The following is a 20,007-nucleotide window of genomic DNA, read 5'->3' on the forward strand; positions in this document are numbered from 1 at the left end:
GTGGTATGACCAGAAGAGAAAAATGCGGCATATAGAGCTACTTTACAATAAGTAGCAACGCGTAGCGCACGAGAGAGGTATCGGGAGAAAAGGAGAGAAGAGAAACGTCTTTTCCGCAAGAAAAAGAGAGAAATGGAAAAGCGGGAGTGTGAAAAAAATCGAGATGTGCAGGAGCCAGAATGAAGTCCGAAAATTCTACCAAAGAGTGAAACATCAAACAGATGGCTTTGGTACAGCACAAATAGCGTGCTCAGGATATGGAAGGAACATTTCTCCAATCTGCTGGTACCCAATAGTAGCAAAGACGATGATACCACAGATCCAATCCCAGAAGATGGTATAGAATGTATACCGCCCGGCCAAGATGAGGTAAAAACAGCAATCAACCGGCTGAAGAATAATAAAGCAGCAGGAGCCGATGGCTTACCAGCCGAGCTGCTTAAAACCGGAGGCGACGCGCTGATAAGGTGTATGCATCAGCTAGTTAGCACCATCTGGTAGGAAGAACGTGTACCCGACGATTGGAACCTGACCATCCTGTGTCCCGTCCACAAGAAAGGAGATAAGACTGTATGCTCCAACTATAGGGGCATAAGTCTTCTCCCTATTGCCTATAAGATAGAGTCAGGGATATTGTGCGAACGACTAAAGCCAATGGTGAACGAAATAATTGGACCATACCAATGTGGCTTTGGACCTGGCAAGTGCACCATTGACCAGATATTTACCCTGCGGCAAATTCTGGAGAAGACCCAAGAGATGCAGATCGACACATATCACCTTTTTGTCGATTATAAAGCAGCCTTCGACAGCCCGCTGCGTTCAAACTCTCCGAAGAGTTTGGCACCAAAAGAGATTTCAGACAAGGAGACAGCCTTTCGTGTGATCTCTTCAACATCCTGCTGGAAAAGGTTATACGAGAGGCAAAAGTCAAAAGAAGTGGCACAATCTAGACCAACAGCCGCTACATGTTACTTGCTTATGCTGATGATATAAACATCATGGGACGATCAGTAAATAAAGTAACCGATACCTTTATGAAGGTCGAAGGAGAATCTGCTAAAGTGGGTCTGGCGGTAAACGGTGAGGTGTCGACGCGCAATGCGTCCATTGACCTCGGACCAACTGTGGAAGTTGGTTTCTATAATTCTGAGGTAGTAAAAGACCTTGTCTACCTCGGCACCCCCGTAAACACCACAAACGACATCAGTTGTGAAATAAAAAGAAGAATTGTATTGACCAACATATGCTACTTTGGCTTAAGTAAGCACTTCAAAAACAAAGCCACAACTCGTCAAACAAAAATAACGCTTTACAAAACACTGATACTACCCATGCTGATGTATGGTTCCGAAGCCTGGGTACTTGCGCAAGCAGATAAGGCAGTGCTTGGTGTGTTTGAGAGAAAAATTCTTCGAAACATCTACGGACCAATCTGCGTTGACGGTGAATATCGACGTCGCATGAACCACGAGCTGTATCTGCTACACAACGACATTAATATAGTTAAACGTATTGAGATGCAACGATTGCGTTGGCTAGGCCATATTATAAGAATGAGCGATGATGAACCCGATAAAAAGGCGTATAAATATGAACCGCTTGGCGGTGCACGCAGATTTGGCAGGCCTAAGAATAGATGGCGCAAACAAATCGATGAAGAGATGACAAGGCGCGGTATTCCAGAAAGAGAAGCAAGAGACAGAGAGAAATGGAGATCTTTTCTTAGCTCGGCCTATAGAACAAATTTTCTCTAATGGGCCAGCGAAGTAAGTAAGTAAGCATTTTTAAAAAATATTTTTTAAGGAGGCTCGATTCTTTATATATATTTTTTAAAGAATTATTTAATGGGCTTCGGTTTTTTAAAATTTTTTAGGGAACTTGGATTACTAAAAAAACATTTTCAAAGTGAGCGTGGATTTTTTTAATATATTTCAAGGGCCTGGATTTTCTTTACAATATTTTTTAATCAGCCTGGATTTTTTTAAATATTTTTAGAGAAGCGTGGGTTTTTTTAAAAGCATTTTTAAAGCGACCTGGATTTTTTTTAATATTTTTAATCAGCCTGGATTTTTTTTAATATTTTTTGAGAAGCGTGGGTTTTTTAAAAGCATTTTTCAAGCGACCGGAATTTACTATAATTATTTTTAAAGAAGTCTGGATTTTTAAAAATATTTTATAAGGAACATGTGTTTTTTTAATTATTTTTAGAGAATGTGTTTAATGTGACAGGATTTTTTAAAAATATTTTTATAGAGCCCGGATTTTGAATAATATTTTTAAGGAGCCTGTATTTTAAAAAATATTAACTATTTTTAAGTCTGGATTTTTTAAAAATATTTTTAAAGGAGACTGGATTTTTTTAAAATTTTTTTGAAGGAGCCTTTATTTTTAAAATATATTTAGGAAGCCTCGTTTTTTTAAATATTTTATGAAGAGCCTGGATTTATTAAAAATATTTTAAAAATGCGCATGGATTTTTTTTAATATTTTTAGAGAAGCGTGGATTTTTTTTTAAATTTTAAAAGGAGCCTGAACTTTTAAAAAATTTTTAAATTTTTTTAAATTTTGTTAAAAATATCTTAAAGGGGACAGCTTTTTTAAAAATAAGTTCTAACCAGCCTGAATTTGTTAAAATATTTTTCAAGGAGTCAAATTTAAAAAAAAATTTAAGGAGCCTCTGTTTTAAGGTAAAATACTTTTTAAAGAGCATGAATCTTTTAATTTAAAGGAAACAAATCCCCAAATGTTGACAAACCCCGTTAATAACCATGATTAGTATTTCTTTTCAGGGGATTCTCTTGTCCAGCAGAAAGAAGAATTGGAATTTGAGATAGCTAAACGTCTTTGTCTATATCTGTGATTCCTGAGCACTTTCAGTAACAATTGCAATTCAGACGGTGTCATTTAATATTGAGCACTTCAGGAAATACGCTTTCCTTAGTGTCAATAAAATTGTTATCTAGTTCAGTATACTTACAAAGCAAACTATATATTCCTAGTCTAAAATTCTTCCCCACCCTCAATGTAATATTCGTTTCTGAATGTTGCCCCTCATCTATAACTGACTGACATCAATTTCATTTTGCAATTAAATTTCATGATAATGTTGATGATTGTAATGTTGGTGGTTGTGTGTGTGTGGGGATGTGGCCAAGTGCACCATGAATTCTCATGAAAGAAATTACTTCAGTTATATTTCACACTATTGCCTTTTCCGATGCACAACCGCACATACATATGTACATTCAACTGATGCGATAGTGATGATGGCAATGGTACTGCTGTTTTTGTTGCTGATGATGGTAATTGTTGTTATTTGTGTTTCGTAGATTCGCATGTTTGGTTGCGGTCGCCTGTTTTGGTCGGTTATACTGGCACTGGTGTGTTATACACGCATTTTTTTGGCCGTTGCCAATACTGACTGAATCGTCGTGTATCATTATCTGGCGACCTTGAACCGAATCAGCGTTGTCATACACTTTAATATGAATGTGGGTGTCTATATTCATGGCTGTGTGTATATGCATGTGTTTTGACGCTGTAATATAATGTAGAATGTTCCTGTTCTTCTTCCTCCATCTTTCCCCTATTACCCATTTGTGCAATGGAAGAAATTTGGAAAATGTAATGCGTTTTTGCATATGGTGTTGTAATTGTAAAATGGCAATGTATGTGCATGTGTGTTCGTTCTTTAATGGCCCCTAATGATGTGTGCAATATTGTGTCCCATTAAAGAAATATGCCACATTGATAAGAAATTACGGTCATATTTTAATAGCATTATCTTTATGTGGTAGCCATGCAATTCAAAATAGGGTCATTTATCACCTGTTTATTGTTGCAGCTATTGTTGCATTTTAAATGTAAAAATTTATGTGCTCGTTTATGCAGAACTTGAGATGTAGTGATTAAGGGGAGAGTATTATAAAAGATACCAAAGAAAACGCAATAATTGATATTAAAGGGGATATTCAGGAGTTATATTGACCGGGATCATCCAATACGTGTCTCCTGGGGAGAGATATACATAACCCTCTGATTTTTTCACATCGAGATAAAAACATTTTTTGTATCTATTTGGATTAGCAGTCGCAAAAAAGTCATTTAAGAAAAAATCTTATCAATTCCTTGCGGCCGAAATTTTGCAAATCGTAATATTACCCCAAACCGAGAAGGTGTATTTCAGACAAAACCTTCGTGTGCCTACCTCACATAAGTTCATAAAATTAGGTTTGGAACTGTCACTGAAGGAAATTCTTCTGGTCCTGATTACAACGATAAATTTTTTTAAACGAGTCCATGCTTCCTAAAATAAAGGTGCGATAGCTCTAAAAATCCTACTTTAACCAAATAAAATTACTGATGAACATGATAACCTCCCACACAAAATTTCAGAAAAGTTCAAATTCAAAACGATTCGAGAGCAGGTCCTAAAGATCGAGAATCATTTTGTTTTTTGTTGTAACAACTTGTATTCACTGGCCCCCATATGACGGTACAATTTCCATCAGGGGCAAATCTATAAGTCCTGAGAAAATAGCCTGAAAGGTGCAAACCCCTATAACAACGTGTGTAGTTGATGGAGAGCAAGATAACTCTAGAACGGATCTGCCGATTAGGTCCAAAATTTAACCTTAGTAATATTTTGTCCGAACATAGTTTAAGTTCGAAGATATGTTATATCGGTCCACTCCTTCAGGTACCTCCCCCACAAAAGTTCAAAAATTGTTCGTACGGTAACTCTTGAAGGGTGTGACCGATGTAATCCATACTTTGCACATCCTAATATATCTACCAGAAATAGATCAGGTTCGAATATGGACTATATTTGCCCATTCCTTCTGGTACCTCTCACACAAAATTTCGGATAAGTTCACTTTAAGACCTGCTCTCGAATCACGTTGGTTTTTGTTAAAGCGATTTGCATTCGCTGCCTCCATTACGACGGTAAAAGTTTTTTCTGGCGCAAGTCCCTATTTCTTGGGAAAACAGCCCGAAAGGTTTAAAAAACCCTATGTCACCAAATGCGGCGGCCACGATAACTCCCGAACTGTTCAACCGATTTGGTCCAACATTTTATCCAAACTTAGTTTCGTGGGGCAATACCGGTCCACAACTTCCGGTACTTCTCCCCAATATTTAAAAAAATTTCCCTAAAATGCTAGGACGATATGACTTGAAAGGGGCTACCCATTAAGTCCAAACTTTGGTTCTCCTAATATTTTGTCCAAACTTAGTTTAACTTCTAAAAAAGCCCATATCGGTCCTCTCTAAGGGTGCCTCCCACACAAAAGTTCAACATTTGTGTCTTAGTGCAGTTAATTCCTAATCCACATTTTTGTCGGCAAGTTCAAATGTACAACAAGTAAAAAAGTATCAGTCGGCTTTGCCGACAGATACCCTCAGCCTGTGCAAATTGAAACACTTTTTTCACAATAAACTTATGTATTTTGGGGGTTTCATTCCATTACGACGGTAAAAGTTTTTTCAGGCGCAAGTCCCTATTTCTTGGGAAAACAGCCCGAAAGGTTTAAAAAACCCTATGTCACCATATGCGGCGGCCACGATAACTACCGAACTGTTCAACCGATTTGGTCCAACATTTTATCCAAACTTAGTTTCGTGGGGCAATACCGGTCCGGTACTTCCGGTACTTCTCTCTAATATTTAACAAAAATTTCCCTAAAATGCTAGGACGATATGACTTGAAAGGGGTTACCAATTAAGTCCAAACTTTGGTTCTCCTAATATTTTGTCCAAACTTAGTTTGACTTCTAAAATAGCCCATATCGGTCCTCTCTAAGGGTACCTCCCACACAAAAGTTCAACATTTGTGTCTTAGTGCAGTTACTTCCTAATCCACATTTTTGTCGGCAAGTTAAGTCCAAAAAGGCAACAAAATCCTGAAGAGACCTTAAATCGAATCGACCTCTCCGTAGGTGAAAGTTTCACTTCACATTGGCTGAGGGTATATATCTGTCGGCAGAGCCGACTGACACTTTTTTACTTGTTCAGGGGCAAGTCCATACTTTTTGAGAAAACCGCCCGAAAGGTGCAAAAAACCTCTATGGCACCATGTGAAGTGGCTGGAGAGCACGGTAACTCTCAAACTGATCAACCGATTTTTATCAAAATATGGCCTTCGTCGTATTTTGTCCAAACTTAGTTTCTGTTCGAAGATGGGCCACAACTTGCGGTACTTCCCCTCAATATTTAAAAAATGTCACTAAAAAGGTCTGCACCAGACCTCCGAGTTGCTCGTTTTTACTCGCGAGTAAAAAGTACCTCCGAGTTGGAGTACTCGAAAAGTATGAGAAAAAAGTCCGATTTGCTCCTTTTTACTCGCGAGTGAAAAGTACCTGCGTGTGGGAGTACTCGAAGAGTACGAGTTTTAAAAGAAGTTTACTCTCCACTCTCTTGTTTTTTTTTTTTGCCAGCACTCGCGAGTACTTCTGGTTTAAGAATAAGAGTGGGAGTGAAAATGCTCGAAATGGAGTACGAGTTTACTCCAACAGTGTAAAATCGAGTAGGAAAAATGTATTTATTTTGTGTGTTCGTGTGTGTGGTAGGGAACAGTTTTTGATGTTGCTGTGGACTGAATGTAAAGGTGGCAAGTTGTTCGAAAGTTCGGAGGAGAGTGGTCGGAGGTTCGGAAGTTCCGAGGAGAGTAGTAGGAAGAGGGTGCTCGGAGGTTCGGAGGAGGGTGCTCGGAGGTTCGGAAGTTCCGAGAAGGGTAGTCGGAGGCTCGAAGGAGGTTGCTTCGAAGTATCTAGCCATATCCTAACTAAATTTGTTATAATCATTCATGATACACACACGCAGGAGTAGCTGCCATCATTATAGTATTTAGGACCATGCCAAAATCATGGATGTTAGGACTCGTATGTCAGATATATATTCACTGGACAATAGCCGTAAACTATCCCCGCATTTTCAGATACAATATCCGGAAATATGACTTATCCTGATAACGTTAATTTAGTTTATAGCACTAAAATACGTAATTTTACAAAGTCCGATTTGGGTTATCAATATTTTCCCTATATATATTCACCATAGATATTTCAAAAAGAGTTTGGATCGAGCACACATAATCTTCTAAAAGAATTTATTACGAAAAAACATCAATAAAATATATTTTGTGACGCAGATAACGAAAATGTAAATAAAAACGGTAGAATATGGTCCTAAATCATATAAAAAAGCGAAAGCTTCTGGAGATGTTAAATATTATAGCTACAAATTTCTTTTGTTCAGAGACTCATAATGACATTTGATTCGGAACATTTCTTCTTTTGACACAATCCCCAAAAAGTGGAGTATTTTAGGAGATATTGACTCTGTATGGAATAAATTTTAATTAATAGTCAAAATATTTAACAAATAACACTGTGAACACAAATTTTGGGGCAGAGATAATTCCTTTTGGAGATGAAAGCCCTCGGTGAGTATATTAAGAACCCTGAAGGACAGATCCGTCGTGAGTAGAACTTCCGCGTTATGGCGTGATGAAGTTTTTGCTAGAGACCGTGTAAGCCATCAGGCATTAGCGATATATCTTTGTTCACTGTTGCTTTAGCTTATTTTGGAGATGGCATGTCTTCATTCAACTCGAATGAGGATTGTTTTCGAAGAACACTTCGACCTTCTAACTCACTTCCTTCAATGTCCTTTTCGTCCTTTATTTTAAGAGCCGCTATAAAAGTATCACAAGATGGCGTTTTTCAGTTTCGAAATGTTCTGCAAAAATGTCGCTCAGAAAATTTTAGGTACGGCTCTCATTGACAACTAATCGATTTTGTCGCGTTTTCGTGGTCGTTTTGTGCATTTACCCTGTCTTTGTTCCGAATAAGACTATATTTTGGTTTTTGTATATCTCGGTGCGCCTAATTTTAAATAAAAGGTGCTTACACCTGGGAAGTTTTGCAGATTCTGTAACTACAATGCTCATAGGAAATTGCAGTAATGGCATTGTTTTATAAGGAGGCGATATAGTCAGTGCATTACCTCAATTTGAACTTCTATATCTCAAAAACGGTAAAACCTACGAAAATACCATAAAGGTCATTATTGTGAAGAATTTTCACAGCTACAACATTTTCTTTAGGCCCATTTACATAGGACTCGCGGTTTCCAAGCAAGATCGTGAAAACCTAAAGAACCCATAAAAATGTGAACTTAAAACGCGATTAATTTTAAAACCCCTCCGGCGATTTTTTTTGTTTCTTGATATTTCTCATCTATGAGCATTGTAGTTTCAGAATCTGCAAAAACTTTCCAGGTGTAAGCTCCTTCCATTTAAATTTGGTTAAGGCACACCGTGATATTCGTTACAGAACATACAAAAACACAAAACACAGTTTTTTCTGAGCAAACAGAGGTAAATGTAAAAAATGACTATGAAAACGCGACAAAATCCATTAGTTGTCAATGAGAGCCGTACCTAAAATTATCTGAGCGACATATTTGCAGAACATTTCGAAACTGAAAAACGCCATCTTGTGGTACTTTTATAGCGGCTCTTAAAATGTCATCTCAAAATTAAGCTAAAGCAACCATGAACAAAAATATAATGATAATTCCTGATGGCTTACAGGGTCTTTATCAAAAACTTCATCACGTCATAACGCGGAAGTTTGACTCACGGCGGATCAGTCCTTCGGGTTTCCTAATATACTCACCAAGGCCTTTCTTCCCCAAGAGGAATTTTCCGTTCCCCAGACTTTCACCTCCATTTTGTTGCTCAGTGTAATTTCTACCTATTATAAGAAAGCTGAAAGCTTTCAGAGAGTTCGCCAATCACCGCTTCAGAGAACTGTCCAATCCTTCTGATGTTCGGGTAGCAGAAAGGACGTTCCGAGACATCATCACTGCTGCAACCGCTCGCCATATCCTTGCTGGTCGAATACCCGAAGTAAGACCGAACTTCCCAGGGATGACGGGATTAGCAAATGAGCGTGATGAGCTTCGCCGAACCAACCCCAATGACCCCAGAGTCAGGGAGCTGACACAGGAAGTTAACACGCTGGTCGGCGAGCACAAACGGAACAAGTGGTTAAATCATCTGAAGAGTTGCAACATTGGAGCCGGTATAGGTGAGTTGTGGGCAAAGGTTAAGTCACTCTCGAACCCTGGAAGAAGGGAAGATAGGACCTCAGTCACGTTTGACGACGTTACGTTGATTGACCCGAAGAGGTGCGCAAGTGATTTCAATCGACAGTTTGTCGAGCACCCCGAGAGTGACAGGGCGAAGAGAAGAGTATTACGTCGCATCAGATCTCTTCCTGCCGAGGAGGAACCACCACAGTTTACAATGCCATCAGGAACGCTAAATCATCCAAAGCGTTGGGCCCTGATGGAATCTCCATGGTAATGCTGAAGCAGCTGTATGAGCTGGGAGTAGAGTATCTCACTAAAGTTCTCAACTTGTCGCTATCCACCCTCATTGTTCACGAAGTCTGGAAAATGGGCAGGGTGATCCCACCACGGAAGCCCTGCAAGGATGCCCGCAAAAGTGAATCGTATAGGCCGATTTCGCTTTTGTCGCCCGTAGCAAAGACCCTTGAGGCCTTAGTCCTCCCCAGTATCAGAAACAGCTATCAAGTTGCCGATCATCAGCATGGATTCCGTAAGCAGCACAGCACGACAACTGCGCTGCACGCCATTACCACACATATTTGTCAAGGACTCAACCAGAGACGGCCGTGCGATAGAACAGTGATGGTGGCGCTTGACTTATCAAAAGTCTTTGATACAGTCAAGCACTCCACGCTGTTTGAGGATATTGAGCAGACAACCCTCCGGCCAAGCTTGAAACGTTGGATAGCCAATTATATGTGTGGACGTCAATCGTACGTGGAATTCAGGAACAAGAACTCCAAACCCCTTAGAGTGAAACAGGGAGTTCCCCAAGGTGGGGTGATATCTCCGGAACTGTTTAACCTCTACCTCTCCTGTGTACCGCCCCCTCACGACGGCATCGAGATCGTAACGTATGCGGATGATTGTACGATCCTGGCGTCGGGTACCTACCTGATGACATCTGTGAGATACTGAACAACTATTTAACCGATCTTACCACCTTTTTCCATTCGAGGAATATGCAGATCTCCGCCACAAAATCAACAGCCACTCTGTTCAGCACATGGACAGCGCAGTTTGGAAGAGAATTGAATGTCGTGGTCGACGGTAGCAGAATTCCGACCACAAACTACCCCAAAATTGTAGGGGTCACATTCGACACTACTTTCACGACGTGCGCGCACGCCGCAGCTATATGCGACAAACTGAAAAAGTAGGAACAAGGTCCTGAAGTCCCTAGCCGGCAGCACTTGGAGTGCAGATAAAGAAACCTTGTTGGTCTGTGGTAAGCTGTGCAGCTCCGGTCTGGTCCCCGAGATTATGTGATACGAATTGGAAAAAGATTCAAACGTGCCAGAATGCCGCCCTGAGAACAGCAACAGGGTGCCTTCTCAAATCTTCAATGGACCATCTACATGAGGAGGCAAAGATTCTTCCAGTAAAGCAACACAATGAGTTGCTTTCGTTGCAGTGCCTGCATGGATGTTACCGTGCGAGCCATCCCAATCACCATCTTGTGGGTAGGTCCGACACATTCAGGCAGATCAGGAAGGATATCCATGCTCTAGAGGGAGAGGTCCAACGATACAGGAGAGAACCCCTAGATCAACAAGCATATAAAGGCAGTTGCCAAGGCCTTAAGCAATTATAGTGTGAATAAAGTCCTTGAAATACATCCTCCATCTATTGCAGCTGAGGAGCGTCAGCTGCCACGACAAACCAGAGTAGTTTTGGCTCAACTACGCACGGGATATTGCAGTCGCCTAAATTCTTATTGGGCGGAAATCGACCGTGCCGTGCAAGACATCTGCCCAGTATGTGGCATGGGCCCGCATGACACAAAACACCTTTTTAACTGCCCAGCCAAACCTACTCATCTAACTCCAGTGGATCTGTGGTTACTTCCCATCGAAGCAGTCACTTTCCTGGAACTGAAGATAAACCCAGAGCCAGATTAAACAGAAGAACGAACATATAAACATAATAACAAACACTATTACAACAACAACATTAACCCTAAAACGTGATTTTACTTTTGGCAGATTCCTGGCGTTTGGGTACGATTTAGAGTTTTGGTGTATTCGGGACCTATAGTAAAATTGTATGTTAGTATGATTTTAGTTAACCTTTGATCAGTATCTCCTGTTTCTATTCATTTGGCTTGAGGTCTGAATAAATAAAAAACAAAGTTTGTTTTTTAATGTTGATTTATTTTTCCGATATTTCGACTATCATCGATAGTCACGACAAATAATTTTGTAGAATATTTTCATCTGATACGATCACATTTTAAAGGAGTTTTTAAACGTTTTTTTAAAAAACGAGACCAAAATGACCCCTTTAGTGACTCGCATGAGGGTTAATCTTTTCATAAAACAAGTAAAAAAGTATCAGTCGGCTTTGCCGACAGAGATATGCCCTCAGCCTGTGAAATTGAAACATTTTTTTCACAAAAAACTTATGAATTTAGGGGGTTTCAAAATTTTGGTTGTATGAACCGACAAAAATTTTGATTAGGATTAAAGTTCAAAAATTTTGCCGAAATGGTACCTAAAGGAATGGACCGACATAGACCATGGGGGTGCCATAGGGAGTTTTTACACCCTTCGGGCTGTTTTCTCAAGAAGTATGGACTTGCCCCTGAAACAACTTTTACCATCGTAATTGAGACAGCGAACGTAAGTTGCTTCAACAAAAATCAAAGTCATTCAATAGCAGGTCTTAAAGTGAACTTATCCAAAATTTTGTGTGGGAGGTACGGGATGGAGTGGACAAATATAGTCCATATTCGAACCTGATCTATATCTGGTAGATATTATGAAAATGTGTAAAGTATGGACCAAATCGGTCACTCCCATCAAGAGTTATCGCGCTCACAATTTTTCCGAATATTTTTGTGGGGTAGGACCGATATGGCTTATCTACGAACTTAAAGTAAGTTTGGAAACAATATTACGAAGGCCAAATTTTTGCCGGAATCGGCATTTCCGTTCGAGAATTATCTTGCGCTTCCACCCATAAACATGGTGTCATAGGGTTTGTTTTTCAACTTTCAGGCTATTTTTCCATGAAGTATGGACTTGCCCCTGAAGAAACTTGTACCTTCGTACAGGGGACAGTGAATACAAGATGTTACAATAAAAACCAAGGCGATTCGAGAGCAGGTCCTAAACTCGAAGGAGTTTACCGATTGAGTCCATATTGGAACTTCATCTAAGTCTGGTAGAAATTTCATAATGTGCAAAGTATGGACCAAATCGGTTACTCCCTTCAAGAGTTATCGTACGCACAAATTTTCCGAACATTTTCGAACTTTTGTGGGGGAGGAACCGGAAGGAGTGGACCGATATAATCCATCTTTGAACTTGAACTAAGTTTGGACAAAATATTACGAAAGCCAAATTTTGGACCGAATCGGCAGATCCGTTCGAGAGTTATCTTGCGCTCCAACCACTACATACGGTGTCATAGGGTTGTTTGTAACTTTCAGGCTATTTTCTCAGGAAGTATGGACTTGCCCCTAAAGAAACGTCGTATAGAGGACAGCGAATACAACTTGCGTAAACAAAAGTCAAAGCGATTCGAGACCAGGTCCTAAACTGAACTTTTCCGAAATTTTGTGTTGGAGGTACTCGAAGGAGTTTACCGATTGAGTCCATATTGGAACCTCATCTAAGTTTGGTAGAAGTTACACGATGTGCAAAATATGGATCAAATCGGTTATTACCTACAAGAGTTATCGTGCGCACAAGTTTTGCGACAATTTTTGAACATTTGTGGGGGAGGTACCAGAAGGAGTGGACCTATATGGCCCATTTTCGAACTTAAATCGAATCTGGACAAAATATTTCGATACCCAAAATTTTAACCGAATCGATTGATCCGTTCGAGAGTTATCGTGCGCACCAGCCTGCCAGACAGACAGACAGACGGACGGACATTGTTAGATCCACTCAAAATTGTCTGAAACGGATATCGTACAAACATACTTGTGGTCTAAAACCATTATTTCGATGAGGCACATTTTTGTTCGTATCAAAGTGTAAATACCCTCTTTAGCCTAAAGGCTGAGGGTATAAAGATTCCGCGCATTGTTGTCAGTAATATGGCCAAAGACACTTTAAATGCAAGAATTCCAAAGAATCTGATGTCGAAAATTTCAGAACCTGTAGAAATGGGCGGAACTTGCCACGCCTATTAAGATTACTTCCCGACGTAAACTTTTGAAACGCCGATACACGTGTCTTCTTTTTTTCGGTCCACTTCCATAATCTGGCCGAATTATCTTGTAATTATTTTTTGTGTTGTACAGTGTTTTTTTTTTCAAGTACGAGTATTAAAAGAGCAATAAACAAATTTAATTTATTTACTCTAGACCCAAGGTAGCGTATGATTATTTTAAAATATAAAAATTAAACTTGACCCCCCTGCTGCGTATGAGTTAAATTATAAATACAATATTATGTATATTTTGTGCAATAAAATATTTTTTGTAATGAATGACCTAAAATTAGAAAATTGAAAATTGTTAATTTACAAATATCTTGTTTATACTTCTGCTGCTGACACTATCAATAACTCAGTTGAATGATTTTCTGACATTTCATTGTTTGATATGTTAATAAAATAAATTGCCATATCTCATCGTCTCATTGTGATTTAATAATTTCATTTTACAAGCAGTTTTGAAAATCACCCGCAGCATTTAATTAACTTAATGGTCTTTTGTGAATAAAACTAAACACGTAAATATAAACGAACTATCTGTCATTGGCCATGGTTTGTTTGGTTAGCCTAAAATGCATTAAGTTAAATTGCTGGTGGTCTCTGTGTGTGTGTGAGCATGTTCGATTCTGTCTTCTCTTTATCATTGCAAATGGTCAAATGACAAACGATTGAATTAAAATACCTGTAAATTGTTACGGGATTTGAATCTTCACTTGTATTGTCCATATTGTTGTTATTATCATTGGGATTGTTGTTGGCATTATTGTTGTTATTGTTGCTAGTAGTCGAAGTAGGATTTATAACGTTTTGTGTGGTGGCACCACCGGGGACTAGGACCGTTGTTGATGTTGTTGTACCACCCGGTGCTACTGGTATTGCTGTTGTACTAACAATGCCAATGCCACCAACAAACCCCAAAAGATTCGAAGTCAAGGTAGCTGGTGGACCAATACCAGTTGTTATGTGTTGTTGTTGTTGTTGGTGCTGATGATGATGGTGATGTGCTGCTGGTGGTGGACCAGCTGCAATTGAACTGGACTGCTGCAATTGCTGTTGTGTTACTGTTATAAATGTATTATTGCCTGAGGTTGGTGCTGTTGTTGCTGCTGCTGCTTGGCCAACTGCTGCCGATCCACTAGTGGCTTCCATTGATTCGTTTGGCATTGCAACGGATGCTGCTACTGTTGCCGTGGCGGATGTAGCTCTTGGATTATTTAAAAGATTGCCACTTGTTCCAGTGGGTATATTGTTTGGACCACCACCACCTACTGATGTTGAATGCAGATGGCTTGCTGGTGTGGTTGTTGCTGCTGCTGTTGTATTGCTGGTATATCCTGAATGTTGTTGTTGCTGCTGCTGTTGTTGTAAAATGTTATTGGCATTTTGTTGTTGCTGTATTGTTTGTTTTGATACATTTGCTGCTAAATCGTGGGCTGTTGTATTGGGGGGTGTGGGCATTGTTACAAAAAAACCAACAAAATTGTTGAAGCAATTATAGCCTTGGGCGGTTTAGAGACGGAGTGTTTAGAGTGAAATAGAGGTGAATAAGTGGTGTCTGTTGGTATTATTATTATTTTTAATATTCCGAAAAAATGTGAGCAGGAACAGGAAACGTTGTCGTTAGTTTCTTTGTTCGTTTGAATATTATATTTTTTTAGTTTTAAATTTGAATTTATAAATCGTGAATATTTTATTTGGGGTATTTTATTATTTTTTCATATTGCGTTTGGTTGCAAGTTTTATTTATTTTGTTTAGTTGTAGTTTTGTTTTTAATTTGTAATAAAAAGTATATTGGACGCCAGTAGTTGTTGGTTTTTGTTTTAAGGTTATTTTTCTAAATTATTATTTTTATTTATTTTTTAAAGCATTACGAATTGTTATAAAATATTGGTCGTTTTAGGTTTCTTTGTCGTAGTCATTTATTTTTGTTTATTTATTAAATTGAATTTTCTAATTTAAAAGCTTTGGAATTATTTTATTATTATTTTAATTTTTTTTCAATTATTGGAAATAAAGCGTTTTATTGTTTTAGTTCTATGAATATTTTGGTTATTATTAAATTATTTTTTGAAAACTTGATTTCTCTATCACCATGACTTAATTTATGTAAAAATATTGCATATTATTATTTTAAATTTTTTTTATTTGACTAAAAAGGCAGTTTTTGTTGTTGTTTTTTGTTTTTCTTTTTTTGTTATTTCACATGAATTGTAAAGTTTCCACCTAAAATGTGTATAGAATTTATTTTCAAAGTGATTTCTATCGTCCATATGTCTGTTTTTCTTTTTTGTTTTCAATTGAATTTCATTGCTATTGCTGAAAAAAGAGAACAATATAAATCACATTTCATCTGGATTTTTGTACGGTTTTTTTTTTCGAAATACTCGTAATATTGTTGATGGCTTTGCTGACACTCCATTCTACCTCACAAAAACCGCCACCCAGAAACAAAGTGGCATACAATTGTGTTTTTTTTTCTTCTTCGATTAAATGTTGAAATTGCTTGTTCTTGTTTTCCAAGTTGAGATTTTTTGCTGCCGCTGTCTGCCAGCAATAACATACCAAAAAACTACATACAATCTAATCTAAAAGCGCAAAACATTTCAAGTGAAAATGGAATTTGAGGAAACTGGGAAAAATGTTTTCATTTATTTTTTTTCTTTTTTCATGTTCCGCACGATATTTTTTTCGCAAAAGAGAAAAAATGTACGTAATTGCTTGAAACAAGGAAAACGAAAAAGAAGCGGAATTTCATAAACTATGAGCGGGTGGGTATAAGTGTGTGTGTGAGTGCGTATAGGATTTCCACAAAAAAATTTTCTCGGAACAAAAGGAAACAAGATTTATTTTTTTACAATTTATTGCGAATTTTGTATGAATTCTTGAAAATTTTACAATAATTATTAATATAAAGAATTAAGTGACGTAGGGGATGGACGATACCAAGGAACGGTCCTGACCGGTTTTAACATGGCAAAACCCAGGATTTATCTTGGTCCCTCTGTCATCTCAAGTGGACATTGACCTCCCCGTGGTGTCACCTGGGTAACTGTCTTTAACACCCGTTAATGGTAGTGAGCTAACATGTGCCGCGCGTTCACCCATAAGAACGTTAAAAACATGGGTTTGGGCGTCGGGTTAGTAACCATCCCCTAGAAAACACAGCCTACTATGAAAAAACCAAAGAAAAGAAAAACAAACCCCTCTAAAGTTGACGAACCCCGCACACGTTTTAAGGACCATGATCTGTGAATCTGCACCCGGAATGTTCGCACTCGTTATAGAAAAGATGCAGTTTACGCATTGCCAGATGTACTTGAAAAGTACAAGGACGATATTACTGCCATACAGGAAATACGATGGATTGGGAAAGGCGTCACAACAACACCTAAAGGTGACGAACTGTATTATAGCTGCCATGACGTAAAGCATGAGTTTGGTTGCGGATTCGTAGTTAGTCGGAGACTAAAACATCTGGTATCCAGCTTCAACCCAGTGAATGAAAGACTAGCTGCAATTCGAATAAAAACTAAATTCTTCAACATCAGCTTTATTTGCGCTCATGCTCCCACTGAAGAAAAGGACGAACAGACCAAAGATATATTTTACGAACGCTTAGAAGAAACATATGACCGTTGCCCTGCCCATGACATTAAAATCATTCTAGGCGATTTTAATGCCAAAATTGGAATGGAGAATATCTTTGGCCCAACAGTCGGGAAATTGAGTCTTCACAGTAAAACATCTGACAATGGTATGAGGCTGATAGACTTTGCACCTGCAAAAAACATTGTAGTTAGCAGTACTAGATTTAATCATCTCGATATTCATAAGGACACCTGGCTGTCTCCAGATCAAAGAACAAGTAATCAAATTGATCATGTTGTGGTAGATGGAAGACATTCATCGAGCGTGTCGTTTCGAGCGGCAAACATTGATTCGGACCACTACCATGTTGTTGCAGCAAAGGTACGTACCCGTCTAAACGTTTTCCGCAAGAAAGAGAGAGAAATGAAAAAGCGGGAGTGTGAAAAAATCGAGATGTACAGGAGTCAGAATGAAGTCCAAAAATTCTACCAAAGAGTGAAACATCAAACAGATGGCTTTGGTACAGGCAAATCCTCCTGTAGAGACCAGCAAGGTAATCTGATAACAGATGCAGATTGTGTGCTAAGGATATGGAAAGGGCATTTTTCCAAACTGTTGGTATCCAATTGTAGCGAAGTCGACGAAGAGGACAAAGATCCAATCCCAGAAGATGGTATTGAATGTATACCACCCGGTCAAGATGAGGTAAAGACAGCTATAAACCGGCTGAAGAATAATAAGGCAGCAGGAGCTGAGGGCCTACCAGCCGAACTGTTTTAAACCGGAGGCGACACGCTGATAAGGTGTATGCATCAGCTAGTTAGTTCCATCTGGCGGGAAGAACGCGTACCCGACGATTGGTACCTGAGCATCCTGTGTCCCGTCCATAAGAAAGGAGATAAGACTTTATGCTCCAACTATAGGGGCATAAGTCTTCTCCCTATCGCCTACACAATAGTGTCAGGGATATTGTGCGAACGACTAAAGCCCATGGTCAACGAAATAATTGGACCATACCAATGCGGCTTTAGACCTGGCAAGTCCACCATTGACCAGATATTTACCCTGCGTCAAATCCTGGTGAAGACCCAAGAGATGCAGATCGACACCTACCACCTCTTTGTCGATTATAAAGCAGCCTTCGACAGCCTACTATGTTCAAAGGTATTCCAAGCCATGTCTGAATTTGGTATCCCCGCAAAGCTCATTCGGCTTTGTAAAATGACTCTGACACAAGATCTTCAGTTAAAATAGGAAAGAACCTCTCCGAAGAGTTTTGTACCAAAAGAGGATTCAGGCAAGGAGACAGCCTCTCGCGTGATCTTTTCCACATCCTGCTAGAAAAGGTTATACGAGAGGCAAACGTCAAAAAAGTGGCACAATCTACACCAATAGCCACATGTTACTTGCTTATGCTGATGATATAGACATCATGGGACGAGAAGTAAAAGAAGTAACCGATACCTTTATGAAGGTCGAAGAAGAATCTGCTAAAGTGGGTCTGGCGGTAAAAGGCGAGAAGACCAAGTTGATGGTATCGACGCGCAATGCGTCCATTGAGGTCGGGCCAATTGTTGAAGTTGGTTCCTCTAATTTTGAGGTAGTAAAAGACTTCGTATACCTCGGCACCGCCGTAAACACAGCAAACGACATCAGTTGTGAAATAAAAAGAGGAATTGTATTGGCCAACAGATGCTACCTTGGCTTAAGTAAGCACTTTAAAAACAAAGCCACAACTCGTCAAACAAAAATAACGCTTTACAAAAATACTGATACTACCCGTGTTTATTTATGGTTCCGAAGCCTGGGTACTTCCGCAGACAGATAAGGCAGTGCTTGGCGTGTTTGAGAGAAAAATTCTTCGAAAGATCCACGGACCAATCTGCGTTAGTGGTGATTATCGACGTCGTATGAACCACGAGCTGTATCTGCTATAAACATATCGAGATACAACGATTGCGTTGTCTAGGCCATATCATAAGAGTGAGCGATGATAAACCCGCTAAAACGGCGTATAAATTCGGGCCACATGGCGGTGCACGCAGAATTGGTAGGCCAAAAAATAGATGGCGCAAACAAGCGGATGAAGAGATGACAAGGCGCGGTATTCCAGTAAGCGAAGTACTAAACAGAGAGAATTGGAGATCTTTTCTTAGTTCGGTCTATGAAACAAATGTTCCGTAAGTAAGCTATGAAAATTATCTACTAGATTGACTTTTAAGATATCTTCGTATTTACCGTTACTGAGATATAGAAGTTCAAATTATGGCAATGGCTTGACTGTATCCCCTCCTTATAAAACAATGTCATGACTGCAATTTCCCAATTTAAACTTATATGTCTCAAGAATGGTACAACCTAGGAAAATATTGCGAAAGACAATCTTCTCCGATCGTGTATACGAGTAGTCCTTGTTTGTATTCTTCTTCATTTTTTGTCAAATTTGGAAAATATTATTTTGTAACTTTACTTTAAATTTAACACTATTGCAATGTTAAAGCACATTCGTTGTAATGCCATAGACACATTTATTTAATTATTAATTTTCTTTACCTCCCAATGAAAACGTTTGTTTTCTACATTTAGCCCGAAAACCTATAATTATTTCATTTCCAGGCCTGTGTTGCTGATGCCCATTGGTGGTTTGGCAAACAGCATCATGGGCTGCAAAAAAAAGGCAACCAGCATACCTCCAACAGAGATATGAAATATTGGCATACCGCCTTATGTGTGTGTGTGCACGTAGATACATGAATATATAAACGCCGAAGCAAAAAAAAAAATACATTTTCCTCCATGTAATGCTGATTATTCCGCTAACATGCGTGTGAAATTTTATATTTCAATTGATGCACGAATGTTGATCACACGAATGCTGCCCAATAATAATTGTTGAAGGTGGTGGCGGTAGCTTCTATGTGGCTTTTTCATGTGGTTAACCGCGAAAATTTTCTCTTCTTTACACACACACACATATCAGCCTGACCAATGAAATGCCAACAACCATTCATTAACAAAAGTGCAAACAATCACTGCATTTTTTTGGTATGAGGGTGTGAGTGTATGTGTGCGTGTCGGCTTAAATCACAACTACTGTAAATAATTAT

At 39.0% G+C, this 20,007-nt stretch overlaps 1 protein-coding gene across 20 annotated transcripts in view; it reads right to left on the reverse strand.

Annotated features, from left to right (window-relative positions):
- Positions 1-20,007, reverse strand: part of LOC141398634 (voltage-gated potassium channel subunit beta-2-like) — a 726,071-nt gene that overhangs the window by 34,051 nt on the left and 672,013 nt on the right. For 6 of the 20 annotated variants that reach the window (XM_073976108.1, XM_073976112.1, XM_073976105.1 and 3 more), the window contains exon 2: positions 13,994-15,628. The exons of 12 other annotated variants lie outside the window; for them this stretch is intronic. In XM_073976108.1, coding sequence (XP_073832209.1) covers positions 13,994-14,769 — 776 coding nt within the window. In that variant the 5' untranslated portion in view covers positions 14,770-15,628. The remainder of the gene's footprint in view (positions 1-13,993; positions 15,629-20,007) is intronic. 2 more of the 20 variants (XM_073976109.1, XM_073976110.1) reach the window with 1 other exon arrangement.

Source organism: Musca autumnalis, unplaced genomic scaffold (assembly GCF_047663935.1).
Source record: "Musca autumnalis isolate F117 unplaced genomic scaffold, ASM4766393v1 scaffold_3, whole genome shotgun sequence".
Lineage (NCBI taxonomy): Eukaryota > Metazoa > Arthropoda > Insecta > Diptera > Muscidae > Musca > Musca autumnalis.